General features: G+C 46.2%; 2 protein-coding genes across 24 annotated transcripts in view; one reads left to right on the top strand and one right to left on the bottom strand.

The window, feature by feature from the left end:
- SGCE (sarcoglycan epsilon) overlaps positions 1–14,281 on the bottom strand; it is a 70,384-nt gene extending 56,103 nt beyond the window's left edge. For 6 of the 20 annotated variants that reach the window (XM_008261717.4, XM_070059427.1, XM_070059429.1 and 3 more), the window contains exon 1: positions 14,018–14,237. In XM_008261717.4, the coding sequence (XP_008259939.3) occupies positions 14,018–14,126 (109 nt within the window). In that variant the 5' untranslated portion in view covers positions 14,127–14,237. Of the gene's footprint in view, positions 1–14,017 lie in introns of all 20 variants that reach the window. The other 14 variants (XM_017344312.3, XM_070059428.1, XM_017344314.3 and 11 more) reach the window with 4 other exon arrangements.
- A 19-nt stretch (positions 14,282–14,300) lies between these two features.
- On the top strand, positions 14,301–26,762 carry PEG10 (paternally expressed 10). Of its 4 annotated transcripts, none has more exon segments than NM_001292089.3 (2): positions 14,301–14,576; positions 20,573–26,762. In NM_001292089.3, coding segments are annotated over 1 exon segment (2,271 nt in total). In that variant the 5' UTR covers positions 14,301–14,576; positions 20,573–20,702; the 3' UTR covers positions 22,973–26,762.
- Positions 26,763–27,030: the final 268 nt, after the last annotated feature.

The raw sequence follows: 27,030 nt of genomic DNA, 5'->3' as shown, positions 1-27,030 counted from the left end.
ACACACACCGCGTTCTTGATTCATTCTTCTATCCTGTTTCTTATCACCCAAACCACCAATCTCAGTGTTGACTCTCAAATTTTTCATCACTGCCTTTCTGACTTCATACACTTGGGAACCATTTTTCTGACTATGACATTGGCTCTCCATCCTTTTCTTCCTTCTACTGGCCATCGCAGGTAACTTCCCCTTGGTTCAGCTCAGCCAAGAATCCCACACAGTCTACCCCATAAATGTGTCCTAACTCCTGGCCCTGAAATGGAGTATCAAAGAATGTACAAAAAATTGGAGGGACAACAAAGACAAGAGTATTTTATTAAACACATTTATGTATCAACAGTAGAGGATGATTCAACAGGGAAAGAGCCATCAGAGAGGTTGAAAACTGAGTCCAAAGTGTCACAGATATGGAAGAAAGATGTCAATAAGAGTGATCAACATCACTTACTGTGGAAAGGTCAAAGAGGGTAACGGCCTAGAAAAGACCGCTGGATTTGAAAACTGAGAAGTTACTGGTGACTCCTTGAAAGTGGAGTAGAGGCCAAACTGCAAAAGGTCAAGATGTGGACGCGGCAAACACAGTCAATCTTTCAGGAATGCTGTCCAGAGTAGGGAAGCAAAGAGGTCACGCAACGAACTGAGGCATAGCAAGGCGGAGAGCAGGGCTGGTTATTTTACTATGGGGAAACTTAGACTCATACACAAATTGAGGGAAAACTTAAGGGGAGAAATAGATAATAAGGACAAACAAAAGGAGCATAACTGAGAAACACAGTCCAAGAAACAAGGAGAATGGGTAGGACCATGGGTTTACTTTACATACAAGAAAAGAAAATACTTCATGAGTAAGGACAGTTGAGGACAGAGTACACTGAGGAGGGTACAGCAAACAATGTGAAAAGAACTTCCCTCTTTAATAAATTAGAGGTGAAATGTGTATATTTTCAAGTTGAATCTTCAGTAAAACACTGAATTTAAACTAAATTATTAGAAATACCAAGCTCGCTTCTAAAATTAAAAACAAGAAGAATATATTTCAAAACTCATGTTATGAAAAACAAGTAAACAGAACCTTAGCTGATCATTTGAGTGATACATATCAGTGGAAATCAAAGGCTCTAGCACCAAATAAGCTACTCAATTGGTACTCAATTTTTTTACCCAAGTACACTAGTTTTGTCAACAAAATGATCAATTTTATGAATGGTTTGCCTAATAAATGGTTGGTTCATTTAAAAACTGAAGTTATGTACTTTCAAATCTAGCTAACACGATCAGAAATGTCAATAGCCCCCTTCCTCAGGGGTCCTCCTGATTGCTAGGCTCCAAAAGCAACATGCTGGTCACATGAGCATCCCCTGGGCAGCTCCCCAGGAATACATATTCACACACACCCAAAACCACATAACAAAGTATTTAAAACCTATGTTCGTGACTCCAGCATGGAAACTGTAGGTAGCTGGGTTCCACAGTTTCATCAGGTGATTTTCACACACGGTTGTGAACCCAAAAAGACTGAGAGAGGACACCTGTAGAACCCAAAGAATCACAGGACATTCATCTGAGTCTCATGATATGTACGAATGCAGGGCTGACCTCAGAACCAAGAACCCTACCCATTCCTACCTCCAACTGGTGTACAGATATAGCCAGTTTGCAAGAACCTACAAGTCACTGTTGCATAGTGGAAAATTCTGACCTAGTCAGGCAGGAAGCAGGTGGACAAATTCTTCTCTACAACTTTCCAAGAGTATGTGGATGTGACAAGCACCATGTAGATTTAACTGCTTCATATCACCAGATCCCAAGCAAGGTACTTCACATGTATTGTCGAATTCTATCCCTACCAAACCAAATGAATGTTAGCATGTTAAAAGACTATGGAGGTTTAATCTGGAAGCAGAGTGGGGTAAGTTCTGCAGGTAAGCAAGCTCTCTCTAGAAATCTTCACTTCTGCACAGACTGTGTAGTGACCATGAAGAAGGGGCTGAGTGCCCTGACAGCTCCTGTGTTGCTGCTTCATTTATTCTAGTGCAGGGGTTCTTACACTACATTGTGCATTAAGAAAAGCAAGCAGACTGTTCAGTTATACAGACAATACCACCCATATGTATTTTAAATGATTTAAAGGCTTTACTAGAATAAGTTCAAGTCTATGGAATTTTTGTCTTAGATTTGTGATTTGAGAATCTGATTAATGGAGCATCAGCTTTAACACCATTGCATGTCCTTGGCTGATGAACCAATATCATTGCTTGTTCTTCCTAAGTCCTATAGAAGGGCAGTCTAGTTGGCTATTATAGGATTCAAAAATATATTTGATTGGTGCCTCAATTGTTCAAAAATAGAGGCAGGGTAAAATGGTTTAGATATGTCCTATAGTTGGCACTCTATTTTTAAGGTCAGTGTTGCCTTGAGCACATTCATTTTTTAAAAGTTCAAATTGATCCATACAAAGTTTCACTTGGACCACAGAGGACTGAAGTTTAATGAAACTCAACAGAAGAATAGCTTTTTAGGTTCAACTCACTGGACAATGTCACTATATGCAAGATACAATGCCACAGACATTGTTGCTACTTAAATATTCAAGTCCCACACCTTGAGGGAGAAATCTCAATAATATGGAAATAACTATTTGTTTTTAATTGTGTGTCTAAAATCATAGTACTTGATTAACTTCTGGTATGGAAAATTATTGTGATGTATATATTGGCAAGTGCAAATTACTCACTGGAAAAAGCTACCATTTTGGAGGTTTTCATCAGAAAAAGCCCAAGGCCCTTTTTTTTTCTTTTTCTGAGAATAAACTTCCTTAGAATGTGCAAATATGACTCAATATGTAAAATATTTATCTTATTCACAACTTTTCAAGATGAAATCTAGTGTGTCAACCCATACAGACTGGTTCTTGGATTTCCTCCAAAGATATGGACTATTCTCAACAATCTAAAAGGAAGAGCACCCCAGTGCTCACCAGCTTCATGATCATCTATGCTGCAATTGCACCTGCCTGTAAGTTTTGCTCTGGTTCATAAGCACAAAAGCAATGAATAATATGCCTCCTGTGTTTACACAGCCAAACTAAGACAGTGTTCACACAATGCGCCAAGCTATCACTGAGCACAACATAACTGATTCCTCATCCAGAGGTGGCTGGCATGCCCCCAACTTCCCTAGAAACCATACAATTTTCAAAGTTTGTCCTCTGATTCTGTGACTCACTTTGAGTCTTGTAGCAGCATGACCACATTTCATTTGGCCTGGGGAACGCTCTATTGAAAGACATATTACTCTTTTCCAACCTGAATAATTTGCAGAGTGGGGGAGCAAGGGGCTCGCTATTAAATAAAAGCAATTGAAGAGCTATGAATAGTGACTGATTGCTGATGAGCTAATCAGAATGTCAAGGGATAGAAATAATAAATAGTAACTTACTCAGACATCACTGTCCAAGTAAATAGCAAGATATGCCCAATGAAATTTAATCTGATTAACACACTCACCCTAGATCCAAACTGTCAAGTCTTTGTCCACTGCATCATTTGTCTCTTTTCATATTCTATACTACAGGCCACTGAAGACTGTTTTCAGAAGTTGGATACACAGCTCACACCTCCCACATTGCCTTTTTTCTCGTTGTACCCCAGTCACTATGTTGTACCCTGACCCTCTACTTTATTCCTCTTCCCTTCCTTTATGCAACTCTCCTTAATGCTCTTAAAATTGCTTTTTTATATCAGAAATTTATTTTCCTACCTTCCTCACCAAAAAGTGTTACTGACCATTAATTCATATTGTTAGCCAATATATTTTGAGTGCTAAGTTATCAGATACTACATTAAAGATTTTAATACATATTAATTACCTTCATCCTTATGTCAACTATGTGAAGTAGGCAGTATTAGTTTCATTTTACAATGATAGTATAAAGTCTTAGTGAATAGTGTTAAGTTGGCCCAGGTCATTTGTCTAGCAGAGAGAAGGCAACTTTTAGAATTTATTTTTCTTTCTAGGAAGAAATAAGTTGCGCCTGACTCCTGGATGAGAAAGAGCTAGCAATGAAGCAACACTACTGCTATGCAGTAGAAATTAATCCCACACACAATGTGTTACCAAAACAAAATCAACCCTCGGAACAATTCACTGAAAGAGGAAAGCTGAAAGTGGGTCAGAGACTATGAGGGAAAAAAGGTCTGCTGAGAACTGTCCACCCCAATCTCTGGACAGAGTCACGGTGAGATACTCCTGAGAGAAGACTTCAAACCAAGCACGCGGAAGCAGCAGCCTCCAAACTGATTAAACAGAAATGCCGGCAGGCTGGGCAGGAGGGAGCAATTATTTAACGCAATTAGAAATGATTTGGATTTTTATAATTTTTTTAGTACAAGCAAGGTGGAAAGTTAAGAGATAAGAAGCTTTGAAGTAAAAGGAAACTGAAGTACAGAAAGTCTTCAGTGGCCTGTAAGAGTCTCTCAGGACAATGTCTGGGTTCAACTCCCAGGTCTTGTGCACTGGACAGGTTATCTAATATCTGCGCGCCTCAGTCCCCTCCTCTGCAGGACAAGAACACTGCCTGCATGCGGGAGGCACACTCCGAACCCTGAGACGAGTTCAGGGCACGTAATGATGTCTTCAAGACCTGGGCAGTCACATTTCATCTTCAACTCGCCTGAAGGAAACTCTGAATTTCTTTAACTATGTTTAATTTCAAGAATAAATCATCAAGTGAAAAAGGAAAGGTTGTCATTACAACTGGCACTAGATAGCAAGGCTCTCTTTTCACTTTGTAACTGTGGCACCAGGAAAAGTGCTATCTCTGGCAGAGCACAGCAAACGATGCCGCATGGTCCCTGTGGGCAGGGGCTTCAGCCCAGGGCTCCGACCAGGCTGTGAAGGGGCAGCTGGCTAAGTCCTCACTCCCAGCATGAGCCACTGCATGGTGTTTAACTCTTTGGAAGGAAGCCACAGGGAGTGAGAAATGAATTATATGGATATTCCTATTTTCTGACTCTCCTAACTCTTGGGTATGTGTTTCGAGGAAATAATGTTAACAAAAGCAAAAAAAAAAAAAAAAAAAAAAAAAAAAAAAAAAAAAGCCACATGCACAAGATTCAACTTTGCAATAAACACAGTATCAGAACTGGATGGACAGTTAAATGTCCAATACAGGACATGCTGGTTTTGACTTCCTGCTACAGTCTGTGTTCCCGGCTCTGATTGCCGGCAAAGGTCCATATGTGTTTCCACTCTATCTGGACAGAGAAAGGAATCCCAGTGTGATCTTTAGCAAAAAGGATCCATAATACATTCAGTAGATATGTGCACCATTATAATTTAATGTCCTCTGCAAAAACTTTGCACAGTTTTGCAATTAATAAAATTAGCAAAAAGCAGAAAACAAAATAGGATATAGGCTATGTGAAATCTAGTGTAACAGTGCAGTCTAGTGGAAAGGGATTAAAAGGCAAAGTGTACTGATGAACTACTGGGTTAGTGAACTAAAGCTGTAGGGAAAATTTCTATCCTAAATGAAAAACATAAAAATGTTTACATGATCTTTCCATAGAAGAAAATCCTGAAGAAGAAATTCTCACATTAAGTGCCTGCTTTACACTGCCTTCCCTTTCCTTCATAAGTAAGTTGTACATTCTCACTATAATGCACTGTGGTAGCAGAATCAGCAAGGCATAAAATATAAAGGTCCCTTCTCACATCCCCATTGCCGTTTGGCCAATGCTACCACATAGTATCTGTTCTTAATATTGTCTTTGCATCTTTTCACATCCTATGTGGATGCAAACACGTGCGTACAGATACACACAGACATAAACACATCAGCTCTTTTCTTACATAATATGACCCCACCTTTTCCACTTTGAATAGTGTATCTTGAACATCTTTACCCGATTCCACATTTGAAGGTGGCACAAGTTTCTGTTGTGTGCCTCAATCACCATCGGATTATCATCTCCTCAAACTCAGCCTGTCCAATCCAGGATGCATGATCTATCCCCTAAACTCCGTCCCTCTTCCAGCACTCTGTATCCTGTGAACAGCTTCCCCACAAGCCCTAATGCAGATGTCAGAAATCTAGAAATCACCCTTCGTGTCACCTCCCGGCACACTCCATCCCAGACTCAATCCAAACACACTCCTGCTGCTTTTCACCCCTCAAAACGTCCCTCTAGTCTTCCTCTCACCACCTTCAACCTCGCCCAGGAGGTCACAGCCTCTATTTCGGATAACTAATGCAGCCTTCACACTGGTCAGCCACATCCATTTGGACTCCTCCAACTCTTTATTCACAAAGCCGCTAAAGGGCTCTTTTTGAAATGCAAATCTGATCTTGTCCTGCTTAAACCCCTCCAAAGATTTCCCTTGGTCTTCCCTTAAAGAATAAACTCTTTGAGGTGATCTACCATGTCCTGCAAAATTTGCTCAAGGACCCCAGACCCAGTGCACAGAACTGTCAGCACTTTCTACTTGCCATTCTCCACCTGCCCCAGGGCTTCCAGTAAGTGCTCCCTTTTCACTCCGAATACACCTTCTCTCCTAACCTCACCACCATTTACCCCTCCTTGGCAAAGCTTTTAATCCTTTCCTGCAACTCCTATACCATAGCGCTTCTCCCCGCCACCCCCACTGGCCAAAGCCTTACTCAGAAGTTCTAGTAGAGTCTGTCCCATTTACTGTAATTTTAAACGCACAGTTCTGTATGTAGCAGTTGATTCATCTTTATGAAGATTAATCTTCAAAAAAGATTACCTAATTAATCTTTGTCCGTTCTACTATTGTAAAACGCTTATGCTGGCTGGGATGGTGAATTCCCCAACATCTAACACAGGGTCTCAAATCTAGTCAACAGTCCCCCAAAAATGAATGAACAAAAGAATTATTAATTAATTCATCCACATGACCAAGTTTTTTTCACCATTCGTCATGCGACCACCAAAACTGCAGTAAAACTTCTCTGTATCTTGGAGCACTTTCATCAGTGTATCTGTGAGATAAACTTCTATAAGTGAACCGGCTAGAACAAAATCATCTTGCATTTCAGATTCAGAAAAACACATGTAGCAACCTGCTCGGCTTCTACTTCCGCAGTACCAGTCTTTGATTAGAATAAACTCTGTAACTATAGAAAATGAAGGATGTTAAAGCTGTACATTGACTATTTCACAGGAGAGAAAACTCGATGCCATTTTGCCAAACGGCGAGAAACATTAATTTGTTAAGGAGAAAACTTAAAAAAAAATGTCCAGGCTAATTTTTTGCTCTTCTTCTGCATTCCAAGTAAAATTGCAATTGTATGCCTAAGCCTACTGACTGAAGAACCATGGAACTACAATAGTGCATTTTAGCTGCTAGAGGAAAATTAACTGTGGTCCCCTCTTTCAAATTCACAGTAAACCCCCAATCTCCATGATAATCAAGGTGGTGACCAGATGAGTGAGGGAAAAGCTAACGAACGGGAAACAATTTACACTGAGGCTGACTAATTGCCAAATATTTTTGAAATAAGCGGCTTCATTTATCAGAAAAGAGTCTGCCTTATATGCCACAGCAGATGCCGTGGCGATTCCCGTGGCACACGATGCCAAAGCTCTATTATAAAAATCTGATTAGTCTAAGGCAATTAGACAGAAAGTGAGATGTGCTAAAGATGAGTGATTTTTAAATAATAAAATACATTTCAACGGTTATTGAGTAAATATAGCATAAATATCCTCAGATGAAGATATAAAAAACATTCTACCGGAGTGACTTAAGAACAGTACTTTAGCTTTTATTAACACACTAATATTCCTGAGAATATAACAATAATCACACCAGCAACTAATGTCTTGGTGCTACTTATTTATTTCCCAAGGTAACCTCTTTTTTAAATTTTAAAATGTCAGCACGGGATTATTTCTTCCCCAACACCAGAGCGAAGCGAACACTGCATTCAAGGAACTGCAAGTAGCCGCCTGCAGATCAGGTGAGTGCTGACAAGCCAAGACCTCACTTTTGAACATCTCTCTCTCAGAAACACGAGCTCAGCCCAGGAACGTCTGCAGCACCTGCCACCACCAGGAAGCAAGCCATCCTGAGCAGCCAAGTGTACTCTTGCAACCCCACAAAAGTGCATGGCACTTTTGTAAACCATACAGAGAATAAGGAAAGAAGAACGTTGTTCAACATTGAAAATACACTTAGCATGGTCAGAGTAAGAGTGATTGAATATCTGATCTAACAATCAGGGTGCGGGAGAAAGTTCTGGTTGTGAGGCAGGAGTGAAAGCCGCAGAAAAAAGTTGATCAGAAAGGTCTCTCTTCACACCTCCTGTGGCAGAGCCCCACAGTTTGCAAGGCTCCAGGGTGAGCATGGCTTCGGTGGTGTTGGAGGTGGGGTTCAGGATGGAAGCCATGGGTACCCCACAAACTCCCTTTGAGCAACCCCATTTTCAAAGTTAGATACTGTAGTCAAGAGAAACAATCAACGGGCAGATGGACAAACAGAAAAGAAAAATCTGCCCCAAGGCATGCTTGAGACACTGAAAATGTGGCCCCTAGGTAGTGAGAAACCAGGCCAGCCTGAAATGGAATGAAGTTAGAAGAGCAATGGGGAAACTGTTCCTTTCCAGGGCAAGGTTTTATTTTGCTATTAAAAAGCTAAAAAGTGTAACTCTGAAGTATTGCAAGAAGGGGGGGGGGGGTTCGCAAAAGCCAGAACTGCCCGTGTTTCCCCCTTGTGGGAAGGAGTAGCCAAGGACTGAGCTGTTCTGGCCAGGCAGCAAGCAGCCAGCAGCGTGTAGCCAGCAGCCAGCCAGCAGCCAGCCTGCCTTCCCTTCCGCCTTGGGCACCCCCAGCACCCGCGATTCTACTGGCAAAGACTGCAGGAGAAAGCAGGAAACCCCTGGAAAGTAGCATGTTAAGGTCAGAGTACTGCGCAGGGAGCAGAAAAAAATACACATCTTGTTTTCTTCTCAGATGTTCATGTTTGAAATGGAAGAGGGGGGAGAGAAGCAACTAAGTTCAATTACCCTGTTGCTGCTACTTCCAAGTTGTAAGAGATGAGCCTGCAATACAATAGGACCTTTCTTTCTAGACAGTGTTTCAGAAACAATAAAATGTTTCCATCAGAGGTATCTCTGCCTACCATGCCCTTCAAATGAAAGATTCATTGCAAGAAATGTGACTATTTCTGATTATCTTTTGAAAGTTCACTCCTTGTGCTGCCTGTTAGAAACGTCTCAAGCTGAAGTATGTGCCTTTCACCGGCTGAGGCCAGCGCAGCTCTCAGGAGCGAACGAAGAGCGCTTACAACTCCTTCTCCAGCTAAACACTGCCAGACCCTTTGAGGATACCCCCATGACAGGACTGCCAGACCCCTTTCCCACTCCCACAGACTGTTCTGGAAGTTGTCTAATTTGTCAACGTCTCTCTTTAAATCTGACAGCCAGAAATGGACACAAGACTACAGATGTGGCTGATTAGAGCTGGGTACTATTAATTTCTGAGACATGGATCCTTTACTATTACCAGAGTCGAACTCTGAATTTATTTATTTTCTGCAGTCATCTCATGCTGCTGGTTCATATTAACCATCTTTTTCCTAAAGAACTGCCACCATACAAAGTCACCTCCTTTCTTCCACACCGATGGATAAGGATGCATTTGCTGCTGCAAAGTCTCTTTGCTTTTGGCACAGCATTGCAGCCTATTTGAATAGTGCTAGCTCTAAATTCTGTAATCTGTTTGCAACAGCTATCCTTTTCCCAGCCATCCATGGATTTTAAGACCAGGCTTCTAGATCTTCATCTGAGTAATTCATACAAATAGTGAGGAAGAGAAGACCCAGGGCAAAGCTGTGTGACCCTACAGGGATCATTCTTTGACTCAAAGCCAGTGACCCCCACACCTGGCAGGGGGCTCGTCCAGCCTGCCTTGGGTTCACGCAGCAATCCTGCTGGTCTACACACCACCTCACACCCAAGAGCAAGCTGCAGCCTTCACAAATGCTTTGCTGAAAGTCAGACTCACTTATCTTTCAAAACTAAGTGTAAAATATTGACATAGATTAAAATTACAGTAATTTCAAAATGTGCATGCATGCGGAACAAAGTGTGGAAGGGCCGGAGCCTCTGTGAAAATGCTTGTTCTAGCAGCAGTCAGTGGACACTGTTTTAGGAATTTTGTTTGCTTCTTTTTATTCAAGACTGTCTTCAATAAAGTTTTAAACTTCAAGACACTGGAAATTATGTAGAGAGACTCTGGCTTGGAAGCAATCCATGAGAAAGCTTTCGGAGCACTGAGACTGAATCTGATCCTACTAACCTGCAAACCCTAAACAGAAAAGCAGTCTATTGAAGAGACTTGTTGATCCCTAGAAACACCAGCCTTTTTTTATTTTGCATTGTTGCTTCAGGCCTAATGTTTCTGGAAATTGGGGAGATGGGAAACCAAGAATTGAAACCTGAAGCTTAGAAAAAGCCTGGAGGGTGTGTGCATGTGTGTGTGTGCATGTGTGTGTGTGCATGCGTCTCTGCTGGAGAGGATGGGAAGAAAAAAATCATCATGTTGACATTTCTATGAAGCTCTGGACTAAAAGAGAGCAAAGTGTGAAGGGATTTTCTTTCTCCAGCCCAAGAATCTGCAACAGTCATATATACCTAATTCACCTATTTACATAGACACACAGTTGACACTAAGAGTAGGAAATGAGGTGACAGGACACCCATTTAGGCGTTTACAATAGAGAACATGGAAGGGTACACTTTAAGGGATTAGGTAGAGCAAATGTGGACAATAAGTAAAAAAGAGAAAGAAACCTAGTGGCTGGCTGTTATGGGAAAGAATGTAATCCAGAAATACAGCACTGAGAATATCAAGTCATCTGAATAGTTGAGAATTTTTTCACAAGTGAGGATTTCTCAACTGCCTCAGAACTCCTATTGAAGTATGATTTTCATCAGTGGGAAACTATTGCTAGAAACTAGATAAATGGTATCTCTCTCTCTTTGAGGTTGTTTCTAACCAGTTCTTTCCTGATTGCAGTTCCTTGCTATTTTCCGTATTTGTGAGATTAATGAAAGTTCCACTCTGCTTAGAAATAAAATTTGTCTATCGTACTCAGCTATGTTTAACACATGAGGTAGACCAACAGCTTTCAGATTTATGGCAAACTCTCAAAAATTGATAAAATGATCAATCCAAAGTCAAGTTACGATTTGACAATTTAAAATTCTTCCTAGCCTAGAAAAAAATTTTACCTACCATGCTGGAAATTAGGTCTAATGTAAAAGGTAAATCAGCAGGCTCATAAATCCACAGCAAATTGTCAGTAAAAATGGATAAAATGTCCACAAAGTCCAATCATTTGACATGTGAAAATTCTATTTCCACTTTGAAATACAAGTTTCCTACCATTCTAGAACTTAAGCTAGATACATGAGGGGGATCAACAGCTTCACAGATATATAGAAAACTGTCATAAAACAGGCAAAATGTCCAACTATAAAGCCTAGTTATTATTTGATAAATGAAAATCCCACTTTTCTTTGAAACACCATTTTCCTATCATGCTGGAAGTTTAATGTAGGCGATAAATCAACAGCTTCATACATCCACAGTAAAGTCTTATAAAAATGGATAAAACGTCAAAACACAAAGCCCAGTTATTATTTGATCCAATAAATAATGCACATTAACCTCTTTTTGCATTGCATGTGCAAAACGGATAAGAAACAGTGAATACTAGGAACAAGTATCTTAGAAAATCCAAAATTCACTCATATATTAAAATTTAAAAGTTAAAAATTCTTGGCTATTTTTTAAAGTTGCTATTTTTGTCTGAGACAACACAAAATTTTTTATCTAAAATACCTGCCTATTAGTCTTTTTGTTTTTATTTTTAATATTGTTTTATTGATCTAGAAAACAAAGTTGTTTTACCTAAACTATTTACCTACGGATGATATTTATTCCACGCAAAAATTCTAAACAAAGTGAATTTATGTAGTGGAATTGAAAACACAAGGAAATGTACCAAAATGGTAACTGTTTGTTAGAATAGTGGAATCGGAAGAAATGCTATTGTCTTGCGGTTTTAAATGTTTATGTACTGAGATTATTTATTCGAAATTTTAATTATAAACGTCCACAGATACTCTCTCCTTGAAAGAAAACTGCACATTTAATGGTACCTGACATCTAAAGGGATTTGGAAAGCAAATGATTGAGTTACCTGGATCCCAGTTTTAATTTCTAGAAAGTATAAGCACACAAAACCCTACGAAAATATGTGTCATTGAGCTGTCTGTGGATGCACAGAGAAGTCCGAAAGACTGTGATCTTCACTGGCATTACCACAGGGTAAAGAGGTTACAGGTGATCTCATTTTCTTTTTTACCGTTTTCTAGGTGTCTTCCCTGGAATTCAGTAAAATAGGTAGGGATTACCATTATGGTAACAAAATACTAGTAAAACTTTTTTTTTCTTTTACAAAAAAATCCTAATTAATATTTTGAAATGAGTAACACAAACTGGTTCAAACTTTGAAGGTCTTGGGATAGATTTCTTAGGTTTGAATTTTCCCTATTTTCCATCTACACTGGTTTTTAATCTCACTTTTTAGGGAAAAAAAAAAAAAAAGGATGAGACTCCGCTAACACCTAAGTGAAGTAATTTGGGATTAACAAACAAATCGGCAGGAGTCTGCCAGTGCGGCGGCGGCGCGGAGCAGTCGCCTTAGGAACCTGAGAAATCCTGGAGCGAGTCCAGCTTAGAGAACCAGGTCAGGTGCCTCGGAGGCTGCATCCGAGGGCACCTCGTAAAAGCACGGTTTTCCGCCGTGGGCGCCCTCGCTCCCACGCCGGCGGGCCGCGCCTCGCGCGGAATCTCCACCAAGGGGCTGGGGTCCGCGGCGCCGGGCCCGCCTCGCGGAGCAGCCCGCGGGGAGCCGCACGCTCGGCTCGGCCCTCGTCTCCGAAGCCAAGCGGGCTCCGCTGCAGACCCTGCGGGTTGCCCCGCACCCCTACTCCTTTCCCTGGGACGACCGTCACCGTGCGGTTCTCCCCGCGCGCGGCGCCGTGCGGTGCGTGGATGCGACCGCGCGCGGAGGCTTGAACCCTCCTGCTCCTCGCTAACGTGCAACACCCAGGCGTTTCCGCGCATCCACGCACGCAGACACTCGGGGCTGCCAGGCTTCGGGGCTCCCGCACCTAAACGCACGCATCCGCCCCACGCGATTCGCGAAAAGGCGACGACGTAGCGGGGAGAGCGAGATTAGCGCGGCTGCCTCGCAGGCGCCTCCGACAGGCCGGGGCCGGGCGCCCCGCGGCCAGCCGAGCGCCCCGCAAGCATCCACAGCTGTGCTGAATCGTCTCCGCTTTCTCAAAAAATCGTGCGCGCGGCGCCCCTGGCCCCGGCCTGGCTGAGCCCTGACCTCGGCGCCCTCGGCGGCTGCCGGCGCTGCGTGACCCGCGTCCCTGCCCGAGAACCGCGCTGGGCACCAAGGGGTGAATTCGGTGGTTGTAATGTCCCTAATTTTAGGGCGCTCTCGCTCTTTCTCTCTCTGTCGGTCAGATTTAAAAAAAAAAAAAAAAAAAAAAAGGAGATGGGGGTTGGGGAAGATGTGCGTGTGCAAGGCCGATGCAGGTCCACGCCCGTTTCCTTCGGCCCGCAAAGCCCCGGCTGCGGGGGAGCGGCCCCCGCCCCAGGAACGGGGGGCAGCGACCCCCGGCTCCGGGCTGTGGGCGTCGGGGAGGCCCAGCGCGTGCGGGGGAGGGGCGCCAGGCCCGGGCCAGGGAGCCGGCGCCCGCCGGCCCAGGGAGGGGCGCGCGGGGACGAGAAGGCCAGGGGTCGGGCCTTTGGGGGGGACGCCCTGGGCCCCCCGCGAGAGGGGCGCCTCGGCCCGCACGAGGGGGGCTGGCGCTCCCAGGCCGCGCCCAGCACCCGCAGCCCGGGCGGGGGCGGGGGAGGCGGCGGCCTGCGGGGCCCCGGGACCTCCCTACCGCGCGCAGGCCACTAACCTGTAAGCAAGAACGTGCCAGCGGTCGTGGGGCTCATCCTGCGCGCCCCGCGACCCCGCGCCGTCCACGCCCTGGGGTCTCCCAGCGCCCAGCACCGGGGAAATGGCATTCTTGGCCTGGCTGAGGCCGGCCGTCCTCGAGTCTCCCTCCCCTCCCTTTCTTCTTTCCTCCCAGCGTGGCCAGTTCAGCATCAGCATCCCGCACCCCCCTCCTCGATCCCGCACTCCCCCTAGCGGCGGGCCCCCGAAGCGGGACGGCGCCCCCGCCCCTCCCCCCACCGCCCCCGCAGCCCGCCGCCCTCCCCCCGCCCGCGGAGCACGCCGGGATTGGGCGCCCCCTCCTCGCCTCAGCCAATATAAGGCGCGCACTCGGCGCTCCGGGTACACGCGCTTCAACTTCGGTTGGTGTGTGTCCAACAGACCTTGCCGAGACCCCCGACCCAGGAGCACCGCGGAGCCGGACCCTGCGCCTCGAGACCCCTCCGACGAGTGCGCTCGCGGCCCGAGCCCCCTTGGGCTGCTGAGCGCCCGTGGAGCCCGCGCTGAGGAGACCACGCGTGGTGAGTATGCGGTGAGGACGTCTTCTTTTAAGCTCACCTTCGTCCCCACCCCGCGTCCCTTCCGACGCCCCCCGTCCTCGTCTCTCTCCAGGGCAGCCTGCGGGAGACGGAGTAGCGCCCCGCGGACGTCTCCCCGCGCTCCGTGTCCCGCCTTCACGGCATTCGGTGTCGGCACGCGAGTCCACAGACGGACGGACGCGAGCTGCGTGGACGGACGCGAGCTGCGTGGACGGACGCGAGCGAGGTCCTCGAAGGCGCCACCACCGAGTTATGTGCAAACTCCGTGGTAGCCGCGCGCTGGGTGTTGATGCCGCGTGCGTGGCCGCGCCGCGGGTGTGAACCGCAGCGCTGCGCGGGCTGCGTGCAGCCTGCACACAGGTTTTTGCGCCTGGACATCGCGCCCGCGGAGCGCAGGCTTGCGGGAGCGATGCTGTTAGCGCCGCAGCGCGCCGACCGCCCGCCCGCAGAGGTACATGAGCTGCGGAACGTTGGCGCCGAGCCGGCCGCCCCTGCAGGGGCCGCTGCCGCAAGGGCGCGGGAGCTGCCGCGGTGCCCACCCCGGGGGCAGCGCGAGCCGCGGCCCCTCGGCCGGAGAGCCCAGCGCTGCCCCTCGTGGAGCGGCTCCCGCCGTGTCTTTCCGCGAGGTGGTTCTCCCCTCGATACTGATCTCCAGACAAAATGGAGCCCCAGCCCGAGGTCGGCGTGCAGCGGGGTGCCCGTGCCGCGCGTGGAGTGGCGGGGCGCGGACTCTGGGGGAGGCAGAGCGGGCTGCCTGCTTGCGCGTGTCTAACGTGAGTGGTGGCGGACTTGGCGCGGCGGCGCGAATTGGCGGCCAGCAACAGTTTGTGGAAACTGTCGCTCGTGGGGGATCGGGGGTGACCACAGCTCTTGCTTCGTGAATTGAACTTGCAGGGAGGGGTTTGGGGAGGGGGCTCCTGGGGAGGGCGCGGCGCCCGGGCTCGGGCTGCCCCGCCCATCCGAGTGTGCAGGCTCTGCAGCAGTCAGGTCGCGCTTCGCGCCTCCCTCACCGGCGCCTCCCCGGACGCGCCTCCCCGGAGCGCGCCTCCCCGGAGCGCGCCTTGCTGGCCCCGCCTCCTCAGCGCCAAGTCCTCAGAGCCCGCCTTCCCGGCCGCCCTGGCCCGCCCCCTGGGGGGGCTGGCCCAGACCCTGCCTCCTCGTGCCCCGCCCCTGGCCCCGGCCACGCCTCCCTGTGCCCCTCCCCTGAGGAGGCTGGCCCAGACCCCGCTGCCCTGGCCCGCCCTCTTGGGGGGGGCCAGCCCAGACCCCGCCTCCTTGTCCCCCGCCCCTGAGGAGGCCGGCCCAAACCCCGCCTGTCCCTGTGCCCCTCCTCTGAGGAGGCTGGCCCAAACCCCGCCTATGCAGTGCCTCTCTTCTGAGTGGCTGGCCCAGACCCCACCTCTCTCCCAAACCCCTCCTCTGAGGGGGGGGTGACACAGATTCCCCGCCCTTCAAAGCTTAGGTCCTCATTGGACCTGCCTCTGCGAGGTAGTCCGTAGTCCAGCCTCCCCTACCCCGCTCAGATCTCGCTTGCGCCTGCACAGTGAGAGCCACTGCCCCCCCCCAGCCAACCCCTTTGCGCCTGCGCGACCTCACTGCCTGAGCCTGGCTGCACAGCCCTGCCCCCCTGCGGTTTCTCTGTGGTTTTGCCTCTTGTCCACTAGTGTCTAATAAACGGAATGAATGAGAACAATTAACAACAGTGGTAATTATACTTGGCATCCATGAGCACTTTTAATAAGTGCCTGGCATATATCGAATAATATAATTTCACAACTTAAACTCCTAATGGTGAGTTTCAGGGGCAGCGTCTTCGCTGACATGGCTGCTGCCTCTACAGGACATTAACCAAATGTTTTTACTACCAATTAAAAATAGAATTTTAAAGACGTTCATGTTTAAGACACCAGTGGACCTCGCGGAATCGGATGCCGTGATGGGTGGAATGAGGACGCGTTTGCGCGTGTCTGCGGGCGCCGCGGCCCCGGCCTCTGAGGGCTCTGAGGCGGTCTTGTGTGCAGTTTTTACCTTGGAACGCCAGGGGGTTGGCCCTGGCTAACTTGCCTACATTTAATAAATGGTGCCTTGCACATGGTAGGCATTCATTAAATATATGTGAATGACCAGAGTCAGTCGGTTGCGTTGGTGTCTGAAGGTCTTTCCTGGTTTCTTGTTCCTAAGGTATTCTCGCTCTCTTGGGTTCCCTTGCTTGTCTTATCTCGCTCGCAATTAACAGTGTGCTTTTTAAAAAGAGATGTTTTTGAATTTTAATAAGTGGTAATTATATAATAACTTCCAAATAATTAGCTTTTTTCATAAAAAGCTAATTATTTAAATATTCCAAATATTTAAATATTCCAAATAATTAGCTTTTTTCATAAAAAGCTAATTAAGCTTTGTCCCAAGTGATTAGCTTTTTTCATAAAAAGCTAATTTAAATTTTGGGCAACTGGATTATTAATGATACATACTGGCATTTAAAATTGGTGTGATGTAAATTGGTTACATTACAAAATATAGATTATTTTGGCTGGCATAATTAAACATCTGTATAAATCAAATGTATTGCCAGTAAGATGTACCATGTGAAAATTATGTTTCTAACTGAATGAAACTTGAAAACCTGGTTCTATAGATTACAAAATTTGAACCAGGACTTTGTTAAGGGGGAATTGGGCACACTGGCTCCCAGAAGTCTCACTTTTCTCCCTCTGCATCTCCAACAAGCATACAATCTATAGAAAACATATGTGCTTATAATAGCAGCTTCAAATTTCCTTCCTCTTTGCAGATTCTTTATCTGCATATTAAAGAAGTTCAAAACAATGGTAAAATATGCATATCATAGAATTTGCATGACACAAATAATATACATGGTACTCAAAAAATTCAGATTTCAAAATGGAAAACAACTAATAATTGGTTAATGAAATTCATTTCCTAATGGAATATTTATGAATGGTGATTTTGGGCTTCTATTGCTTCTTAGTGTGTTTGGAAAATAGAAAATTTTTAAATTGATTATGAAGAGTAAGTAATTAATCAAATGTGTATAATCCCTAAATAAATAAAGTAAGACAAATTTTTATTGTATGTAAAGATGGCATTTATCCCAGGCAGCTTGCTTGATGTAGTGTGTCCTTTCTTTCTTCAGGAATGGGACCTCTTGACCTTGTTTTTCCAGTCCTGCCTCCCCTTAAGGGGAGTTTAAGGAGCCATAGTTTTACCATGCAAATAAAGGCAAAATGCTCTTTTTCCTTGTCACACCTTTAACTTTTGGTGCCCAGTTGCTGTTTAAATATTTTTTTCTACTTAACTATTAACCTGCCTGCCCACTATCCTAGATTAACCTGTAAAGGTTCAACCACTCTGCTTTGGACAATTAACTGTTTTTAGGATTTAAGAGTCCTATCCTAAAGTTGCCAACTGTCAGGTCATGCCAGAGACCCCATATTGGTGAAGGTCAGGGATCTTAAACTGGTGACCTCGCAGGTCAAATTATAAGGACTTGAATTTGTTTGGCCAGTACTTAATTGAAACCATTTTTAAACTGAATATCTATGGGGGGGGGGGCATGTATCCCCAAGTTACACAGTTGCTGTCCCTCCTTATTAACTCCAGCCTCTTCTCACTTTTAAATGACTTTTTTGTACATTAAAGGCATTTGAGTTTTTAATTCTCACTGATTGTTTTTGTTTCCCTAAACAGAATAGTGATTTCTTAATGTATTGTCACTTCTGTCCCACATTGTTTTTTGCAGATGTTAAAACCATTGTACCTAGGCTCCAATAAAGTCCACTATGATTGACATGTAGGTGGTTAACCTTCCTGACTTGGATCAAGCTGCATCAGGCTATGCTGTGATTGCTCCTTAGGAAGCCTTGTTTCTGGTTTGAAAACATGAATGTCTAGATGACAGAAGTGACACCTTAGTACCTTAGTCATATGATCTGTGCCTAATAATTGATTTTAATAGGACATTAAAATTTTAATTTAATAAGTAAAAATTGCATTATGTTTTACTTTACATTGTGTCACCAATACAGTTGTATTTATGTAGTTGGATATGTGACTGAATGTATTTATTTGCCTTCTAATGTTTTCTAAACTTGAATATTTGATCCTGAATATTAATTATTCAACTAAAGTCATTAAGTAGCCAGGGTAACACTGTTAGAATAGCACGGGAATCCCTGCCCCTTGAGGACCTTGCTCTCTGGAAAGGCCATTCACCAACAGTGTCAGACAAGGGAAAGTGTCAGACAAGGGAAAGTGGCTTCCAGGAGGGTCCAACAGGTTAGGAGGGGTGGGAGGAAAAGGGAGGAGGGGCCATTTCTCTACAGCCAGGGACAGAGCTGATGAGCAAAAGGCATCATGTTTAATTACCACCCCACTCCTTTAATTCTTGACCCAACTAGTGGAAAAACTAGTGTATTCCACCTAACTTCCCTAAATAAAAACTGTTTGTCTTTTTTGGCTTTATGTAATTTATAAGGTGTCCATTTTTGCCTTAATGGGTCATAGAGGGGCAAGTTATATTTTAAAACTTTTTGCTAGAAATTTTAGACTTTTAAAATTAAAACACAAATTAAACATTTATATACTTGTATTAGGTTTCTAAACTTTTGCTTAAAAGTTATACATTTTTAAATAAAGAAATTTTAAACTTTTAAAATTAAGTTAGAAAGTTTGTTAAACTTTTAGAAAGTTTGTTAAACTTTTAGAAAGTTTGTGAAACTTCTAGAAAGTTTGTGAAACTTCATGGCTAAACTTCTAGAAAGATGGCAAACATCTAAAAAGTTGGCTAAACTTTTAGAAAGTTTTTTAAACTTTCAGAAACTTAAACTTTTTTAATTAAAGTTTTTAAAACTTTTACATGTTAGGTTTCAAACTTCTAAGCTGTTTATTATTTAAGATTTCCAAACATGAGATTTGAGATCATTGAACTTTTAAAATAATTAAATCGCTCAAAACATTTTACCCTTTTTTCAGGAAGTATACTGGCAGACATTGTGTCAGGATCTGTTGCTGTGTGACTTACTGTCATCACAGGCAGGCCCCTAAACCCCCACCCCTCACCCTCACCCACCCACTCAGCCCTTAGGGGAGCAGCCCCTCCCTCTTTATATAGGAAGTTGCCTTTCCATTTTCCAATTAGTAATTTTATTAAGATCAACTAAACACCATTGGATGTTCACTATGTGATTTACCTGCATTATTTAATTAAAACCTCATAATTACAAGTTTGAGGTATACTATTATTGGGCTTTGTCCCATTTTATAGCCCAGCCCTTCCAATGAGGCATCAATTAATAGTTATTGAATGGCTACTTAATGACTAGGCAGACTGGCATATACATATTTCTACTGGGTGTCATTTCTGTCCCATAGAGAATTCTCTTGGGCAAGTTAAATTGTGGTCAGAAAAGTCATTAGTCTTGTGGTTTTGGTGGCAGTGTGGTGGTTTGATTTGACAGTCACTTAACCTTTATACAGGTGGACCAGGGTCGTGACCGCAGGCCTGATGAATACAGGAATCCTGATTGTAGTACCCCCTTCTTTCTTGTGGTTCCCTATCAGTTGGGATTTTAACTGGTTTTTGCGGAAGTTCTCTAGTTGCAAAAAGTTATTTTGGCTTTATTTTGCATAATGTATGAGGTGTCCGTCTTTGCCTTGGAAGTTTCTTGGTCTGTTCCCTCGAACACAAGTGCTTGTGTGGGGTGTGCCAGGGTTCTTGTGTAGTGTGTAAAAGCGTGCTGTTGATGCGGTTTTGAGAGGAAAAGGTCACTTGGCATCCAAGGGTGGATGCCTGTTTTAAAACTCTTGTCCTGATTGGTTCCTTCTTTCTCTTTTCTTCAGGAAGTGTGTTTTCTTTGATATTATTGACAGGACTAAGGAGAAGTTTCAAACTTAAATCTTTGCATATGCGCTGCTTTGGATGTGTATGTTGAATTTTGTACCTTTATCTTCACTTGCAGAAATAAGCGGGTTTTGAAAACAAAAAGGAGAAGGGGTGCACGTGGAGGCCAGGATCCGGGCCTCCATCCTCACAGGAGCGAAGAGGCAGCTGGGAGTTCTCCTCCCACCACCACCACCACCACCGTCGCCATGGGTCCCGACTGCCCACCGCCTCCCCCTCCCCCTCCCCCCAACAACAACAACAACAACAACTCCAAGCCCAGCGGCCACAAGAGCCCCTGCGTGCCCAACATGACCGAGCGGCGGCGCGACGAGCTGTCGGAAGAGATCAACAACCTGCGCGAGAAGGTCATCCGGCAGTCGGAGGAGAACAGCCAGCTGCAGAGCCAGGTGCAGAAGCTCACGGAGGAGAACAGCACCCTGCGAGAGCAGGTGGAGCCCCCTGCCGCCGAGGAGGAGGCCGAGGAAGACGAGCTGGAGCTGCGCGGGGCCGCGGCAGCTGCTGCCCCGCCACCCCCCGTGGAGGAGGAGTGCCCCGAGGACCTCCCGGAGAAGTTTGATGGCAACCCGGACATGTTGGCGCCCTTCATATCCCAGTGCCAGATCTTCATGGAAAAGAGCACCCGCGATTTCTCCGTGGACCGTGTGCGTGTCTGCTTCGTCACCAGCATGATGACGGGCCGTGCGGCGCGGTGGGCCTCAGCCAAGCTGGAACGTTCACACTACCTGATGCACAACTACCCCGCCTTCATGATGGAGATGAAGCACGTCTTCGAAGACCCCCAGCGCCGGGAGGCCGCCAAGCGCAAGATCCGCCGTCTGCGCCAAGGCATGGGCTCGGTGGTCGACTACTCCAACGCCTTCCAGATGATCGCCCAGGACCTGGACTGGAACGAGCCCGCGCTCATCGACCAGTACCACGAGGGCCTGAGCGACCACATCCAGGAGGAGCTGTCCCACCTGGAGGTGGCCAAGTCCCTGTCAGCGCTCATCAGCCAGTGCATCCAAATCGAGAGACGGCTGGCCCGGGCGGCTGCGGCGCGCAAGCCCCGCTCCCCGCCGCGTGCGCTTGTGCTTCCCAACGTGTCAGGCAACCACCAGGTGGACCCCACCGAGCCCGTGGGGGGCGCCCGCATGCGCCTCACCCAAGAAGAGAAGGAGCGCCGCAGGAAGCTGAACCTATGCCTCTACTGCGGCACCGGTGGCCACTACGCCGACAACTGTCCTGCCAAGGCCTCCAAGTCCTCGCCGGCGGGAAACTCCCCGGCCCCGCTGTAGAGGGACCTTCAGCGACCGGGCCAGAAATAATAAGGTCCCCACAAGATGATGCCTCATCTCCACACCTGCAAGTGATGCTCCAGATCCATCTTCCGGGCAGACACACCCTGTTTGTTCGAGCCATGATCGATTCTGGTGCTTCCGGGAACTTCATCGACCACGAATACGTCACCCAAAATGGAATCCCACTGAGAATCAAGGACTGGCCAATCCTCGTGGAAGCGATCGACGGGCGCCCCATCGCGTCCGGCCCGGTCGTCTACGAAACTCACGACCTGATTGTAGACATGGGAGACCACCGAGAGGTGTTGTCCTTCGACGTGACTCAGTCTCCTTTCTTCCCCGTGGTCCTGGGCGTACGCTGGCTGAGCACACATGACCCCAACATCACCTGGAGTACCCGCTCCATCGTCTTCGACTCCGACTACTGCCGCTACCACTGCCGCCTGTACACGCACCTGCCGACTGCGCCCCAGCCGCACCTCTACTACCCGGTGGACGGCTACCGCGTGTACCACCCGGTGCGCTACTACTATGTGCAGAATGTCTACACCCCAGTCGACGAGCATGTCTACCCAGACCACCGGCTGGTGGACCCCGGCATAGAGATGATCCCAGGAGCGCACAGCATCCCCAGCGGGCACGTGTATACCCTGTCGGAACATGAGATGGCGGCGCTGCGAAACTTCGTGGCCAGGAACGTGAAGGACGGGCTCATCACCCCCACCATCGCCCCGAACGGGGCCCAGGTCCTGCAGGTCAAGAGGGGCTGGAAGCTGCAGGTGTCCTACGACTGCCGCACTCCGAACAACTTCACCATCCAGAACCAGTATCCTCGTCTGTCCCTCCCCAACCTGGAAGACCAAGCCCATCTGGCCACCTACACCGAGTGTGTACATCATGTGCACTGCTGCCATTCTTGTCATTCATGCCATTTTTATCATTTGTGCCAAAGGTGCCATTCGTACCATGCCTACCCTTCGTACCCAGCCTACCCTGTGGGCTACGCCTGGTACCCAGTGGGCCGAGACATACAAGGAAGAGCGCTCTACATCCCTGTCATGATCACCTGGAACCCGCACTGGTACCGCCAGCCCCCCGTGCCGCAGTACCCCCCGCCGCAGCCGCCGCCGCCGCCGCCGCCGCCCCCGCCGCCGCCGTCGTCCTACAGCTCCCTGTGAGCCCGCTCGAGGCCGCGGGACCCCCGCCCTCCGGGCCTCCTCCTGTCCAGCTTCCCCGTCAGTGACTGTGTGCTGAAGGCGGCCGCCGGTGCCGCAGGTCAGGCATCGGCCAGCGCCTGCCCGCTGCGCTCTGCCCCGACTGCCATCTCGCGGGAGTCCACCTTCCAGCCTCCGTCACCACCCGGATTTCTAGCTGCCAAATTCTGAACCCAGAAGCTGACCCCACACAGGAAATGCTGACTTCTCCGAGGAGGGGGAGCGGAGGAGGAGGACAGGACTTCTCGCAGTTTCGGTCCTCTGAGTTACACCCCTGGAGGACCCGCGCCTTATGAAGGAAGCCGCATTTACTGGTGCAGTGGGCAGAGGCTTCCGTGATGCTAGTGCTGCACCTTCAGAAACTTCACCTTCTTCGAGCTCCACGTTCATGGTTCCGTTAATTCTCAAGGAGCAGCAACTCGACCGGTTCTCCCAGGAGCGGGCAAAACCCCTGCAACAGGAAACACCTCAGGCCTGGAAAGGAAGTGCTCTATCAGAGACTCTGGCGCGTTAAGAGTGTGCCTTCACACCCTGGTGCAAATCACACGTACCCAAGAACTCTGGCTCGACACAGCATCGACACAGCATCGTACCATCACCACGCCAGGAACAGCTTCCACCAAGCGTTCCGTGTCTGTGACGTGTCATGACCACCTCTCAATGACGCGCGTGGGCCGAAGAACAGCGAGTGGATAGGACTCCTAAACCCTGTACCCAACTCTTAAGAGACTCAGAGTTCCTTGTTTCCAACTTTTAGTGGTCTTTCAGAGGGAGTTTTCACGAGTGTTGGTGACGGGTTGCAACAGCAGCAGCTTACAGTTTTGGAAACATCTATCTGTGTGTGTGCCTCCATACGCATCTGGGCATTCCATCCTCAGTTCCCTCATTGGACTGTACCATTTTAGGATGCTGAGAGAGGGGCAATGATTTTGCACTCAGACCCACACTCCTGTACAAGGGAGGGATGGATGTCTTTGAGGAAGAGAAATTGTCTTGAGGATACTGACCTTCCTGGTGAGCTTTTTCATTCAACAGGGTGACCTGATGTAACCACTTTGAAAGGATCCCTCCAGGTGATGGAGCCAACATGAAGCTCTCAAAAATTGGGTGAAAGGCCTCACACACAGCTGTTGCCAATCCAGTGACCCCTCTGGTGTCAGCTGGACGCTCTGTGCTAACCTGGGACTGCCTGACTTCTTTAGCCTGGTCCCTTGCTATTACCTTGAAGTGTTTGTCTAACCTCTTTGTGTTTGATTCTTTACTACTGCCATTAACCCTGATGCAGGATTTGTGTCATCTTCCTGCTTGGTTGCTGAGACTTCATTTTGCTGCCTGGCAAAAGAAGAGGCAGGCTTCAAGGAGCGTGTGTTTGAACACACAGGCCTCCCATTGCCAACAAGCAGTTTGAGCAGTAGAAATAGTATCGCTTACCTTTAAATTGCTGCCATGAAGAGGAGTCTGATGGTGAAGTTTACTTTTTCATCAACATCCTTCACATGTGTATTGCCCCCCTTTCCTCCTGCATGTTTAAATACTTTGAGCTGTAGTAGTGTACCCTCAGCAGTGTTTTCAAGTGGTGACTGTGCTTTCAGAAATTTCCATTGAATTACAAAGGACTAATTCTTATTGATAAATTAAGTAAAAATGATGGTATAGCTTTGCATAAAGTGTTAATTTACTGTGAATTTCTTACAACACTGTGAATGTGTGGCTCCTCAAAACTGAAGTATTTGTACAATTGTTTATCTTTAATCTTTTAATATTAAGTATTTCAATTTATCAATTGACCTTTAAAAATCACAGAAAAAGGACCTACAAGTTCAATGAGGAAGCCTAATTGGCTACTTGTTTAATCTAAAACCAGTTTCCCTTTTTTCTTCAATGGAATTAGAAAGCTTGTCCTCATGTGTTTAGAGTAATTACCTTTAAAATGGTGCATTTGTGCTTCTGGACTATTTTGAAGCATTACTTCAGTTTACCTCAAATCAGTCCATCCTCCATACATTTGAACTCAACACTGTTCAGTGTCAGACTTAACAGTTGTTGATTGACTTCAAGCTGCAGAGTGCCCAGACACCGGCCTTTGCCTGCAGCACCCAGCCCCAGCCCTGGCATGTGCACACAGACATTTGCCATCACTACAAGTAGAAACCTGGAAAAGTTGGCCAACGACAACAACCGTCAGGGAGAGCATGCTGGTATGGGTTAATTGCCCCCAGACAGTCCCTGGCACATGTTTGGCTATTTACTGAAGCTTGTGATGGACTTTCTGGCAGTGTGTACAATGCTTTATTGCTGTGATCTATAAGTATTAGAAATTAAGGATAAGTAATCTTAGATTTATTGTTCTATGATATTGACATTTTGACTAAGTTTCCTTTCAGTCAATTCACTTATTTTGTTGCTATTGATCAAATTAATATTAATTGGATCCTTTAAATTTTTGGGGCATTTTCCAACAAAGATGCCTTTTTTCATAAGAAAGGAGAAAAGCAAAGGATAAATAAAGAAGTTAGAAAGGGAGCAAAATAAAATATGAAGGCAATGTACAAATCAAAACATCAGAGTTATTAAGTAAACCAGTGATCAAGTCTTTGGAAAACAAAACTGAAATTAGTTGACTTTTGGCTAACGTGTACATTGATCATTAATTAAATCAAGGTGAAAGAAGAACTCAGTGCTCCCATTGTTAAGCAAGCCTAGAGAGAACTAACTAGCTTAGGTCATCATGCTAGGATATTGAAACAGGAAGTTTACATACATTCATGAAGGGTCAATTTAGTTTGAGTAATGAGGTATTTGCCTTAGGTTGATTAAATCATGTGAGGTACTACAGCAAAGTTACAGATGCACAAAATAAGAGGGGTACATCTATATGGTGCAGTCTGGCATTTTGTTGAAGTTTGCAGGTACCTCTTGGACTCCTGAATTGATCTGGTTGTCATCGCCACAGACGTCCAACATCGGATACAGTTCCAAGACTGGCAACAGAGGACCTCCTGCTACAGAGTGAAGCAGTAATGAAGGACCACCTGCAGAAAGAAGGCGTCCAGCAGGAACCAAGGAGAACACCTACCTGATTGAAAGTTCTTTGTTGTTTCAGATTGTAGAATGCTTTTGAATTGGTCTGTGGAAAACTGCATTGTTTTTATTTCTTTATGTAATCGCTTTAAGTAGTAGGGGGATATATAATCATAATTATGTTACGGTGGGAGGGATTTGATCTTAGGTGGGTGGGTTTACTTAGAAAGTTAGGATTTTAGGATTATGTCATGTATTAGATATCTCAATCAGTAGACATGTGTACTTGCAACCTTTTACCCTTTCTGTCCTTAAAGATTTCCAATAAATTTGGAGGAAACTACAGGGCGATCAACCTATGTAAAGTGAATTGGACGTGGATAAAACCCTAATGAAAGTTCAATGGTGATTTGATTAATAATTCAATAGAGGCCCTAGGTGTTAAGCTCTAGGGATCACACAGTGAGACTTAGAGGATGTCCAAATACCCTTGAGAAATTGTTGCCAGAATGATAAGTGGATGGTCAAGATTCATGGAAATTACAGGAAAGTGATGAAAAAAGCCCTTGTTTTTGCCCCTGTCAGTAGCCCTCCTCCTTATTAGCACCCCTTCCCCCTCCAATCCCACTTCCTTCAAACCATTGCTGTATTCTCTTTACTCTGTATTTCTATTTGCTAACATTGTATTTCTGCCATAATAAAAATTTCAATAAAGATTTAGTGGTTAAGTGCACACTGTGTCCTGATCATTTCAGCGTCCACCAGTAATTTGGGAGGGGACTGGCAGAATGGGGTGGGTGGGAGGATGGGAAAGGGGTGGGGAGGAAGAAAAGAGTTTATAAACAACACATCAGTCACACAACCCAGGATCAGTTGTGTGCCCAAGTACTGCAGCAGATCAACTAATTTATTTTAGATGCAAAACATTAACATCTAAAATAAAGCCACCAACTAATGGTAACTCCAGTGATATAAAAACACTTTGTTTTTAATATCATTTT

The sequence above is a fragment of the Oryctolagus cuniculus genome, chromosome 16, assembly GCF_964237555.1.
Source record: "Oryctolagus cuniculus chromosome 16, mOryCun1.1, whole genome shotgun sequence".
Taxonomy (NCBI): Eukaryota; Metazoa; Chordata; class Mammalia; order Lagomorpha; family Leporidae; genus Oryctolagus; species Oryctolagus cuniculus.
Note: the sequence above shows the minus strand (reverse complement) of the source record. Positions and strands in the feature narration are given on the sequence as shown.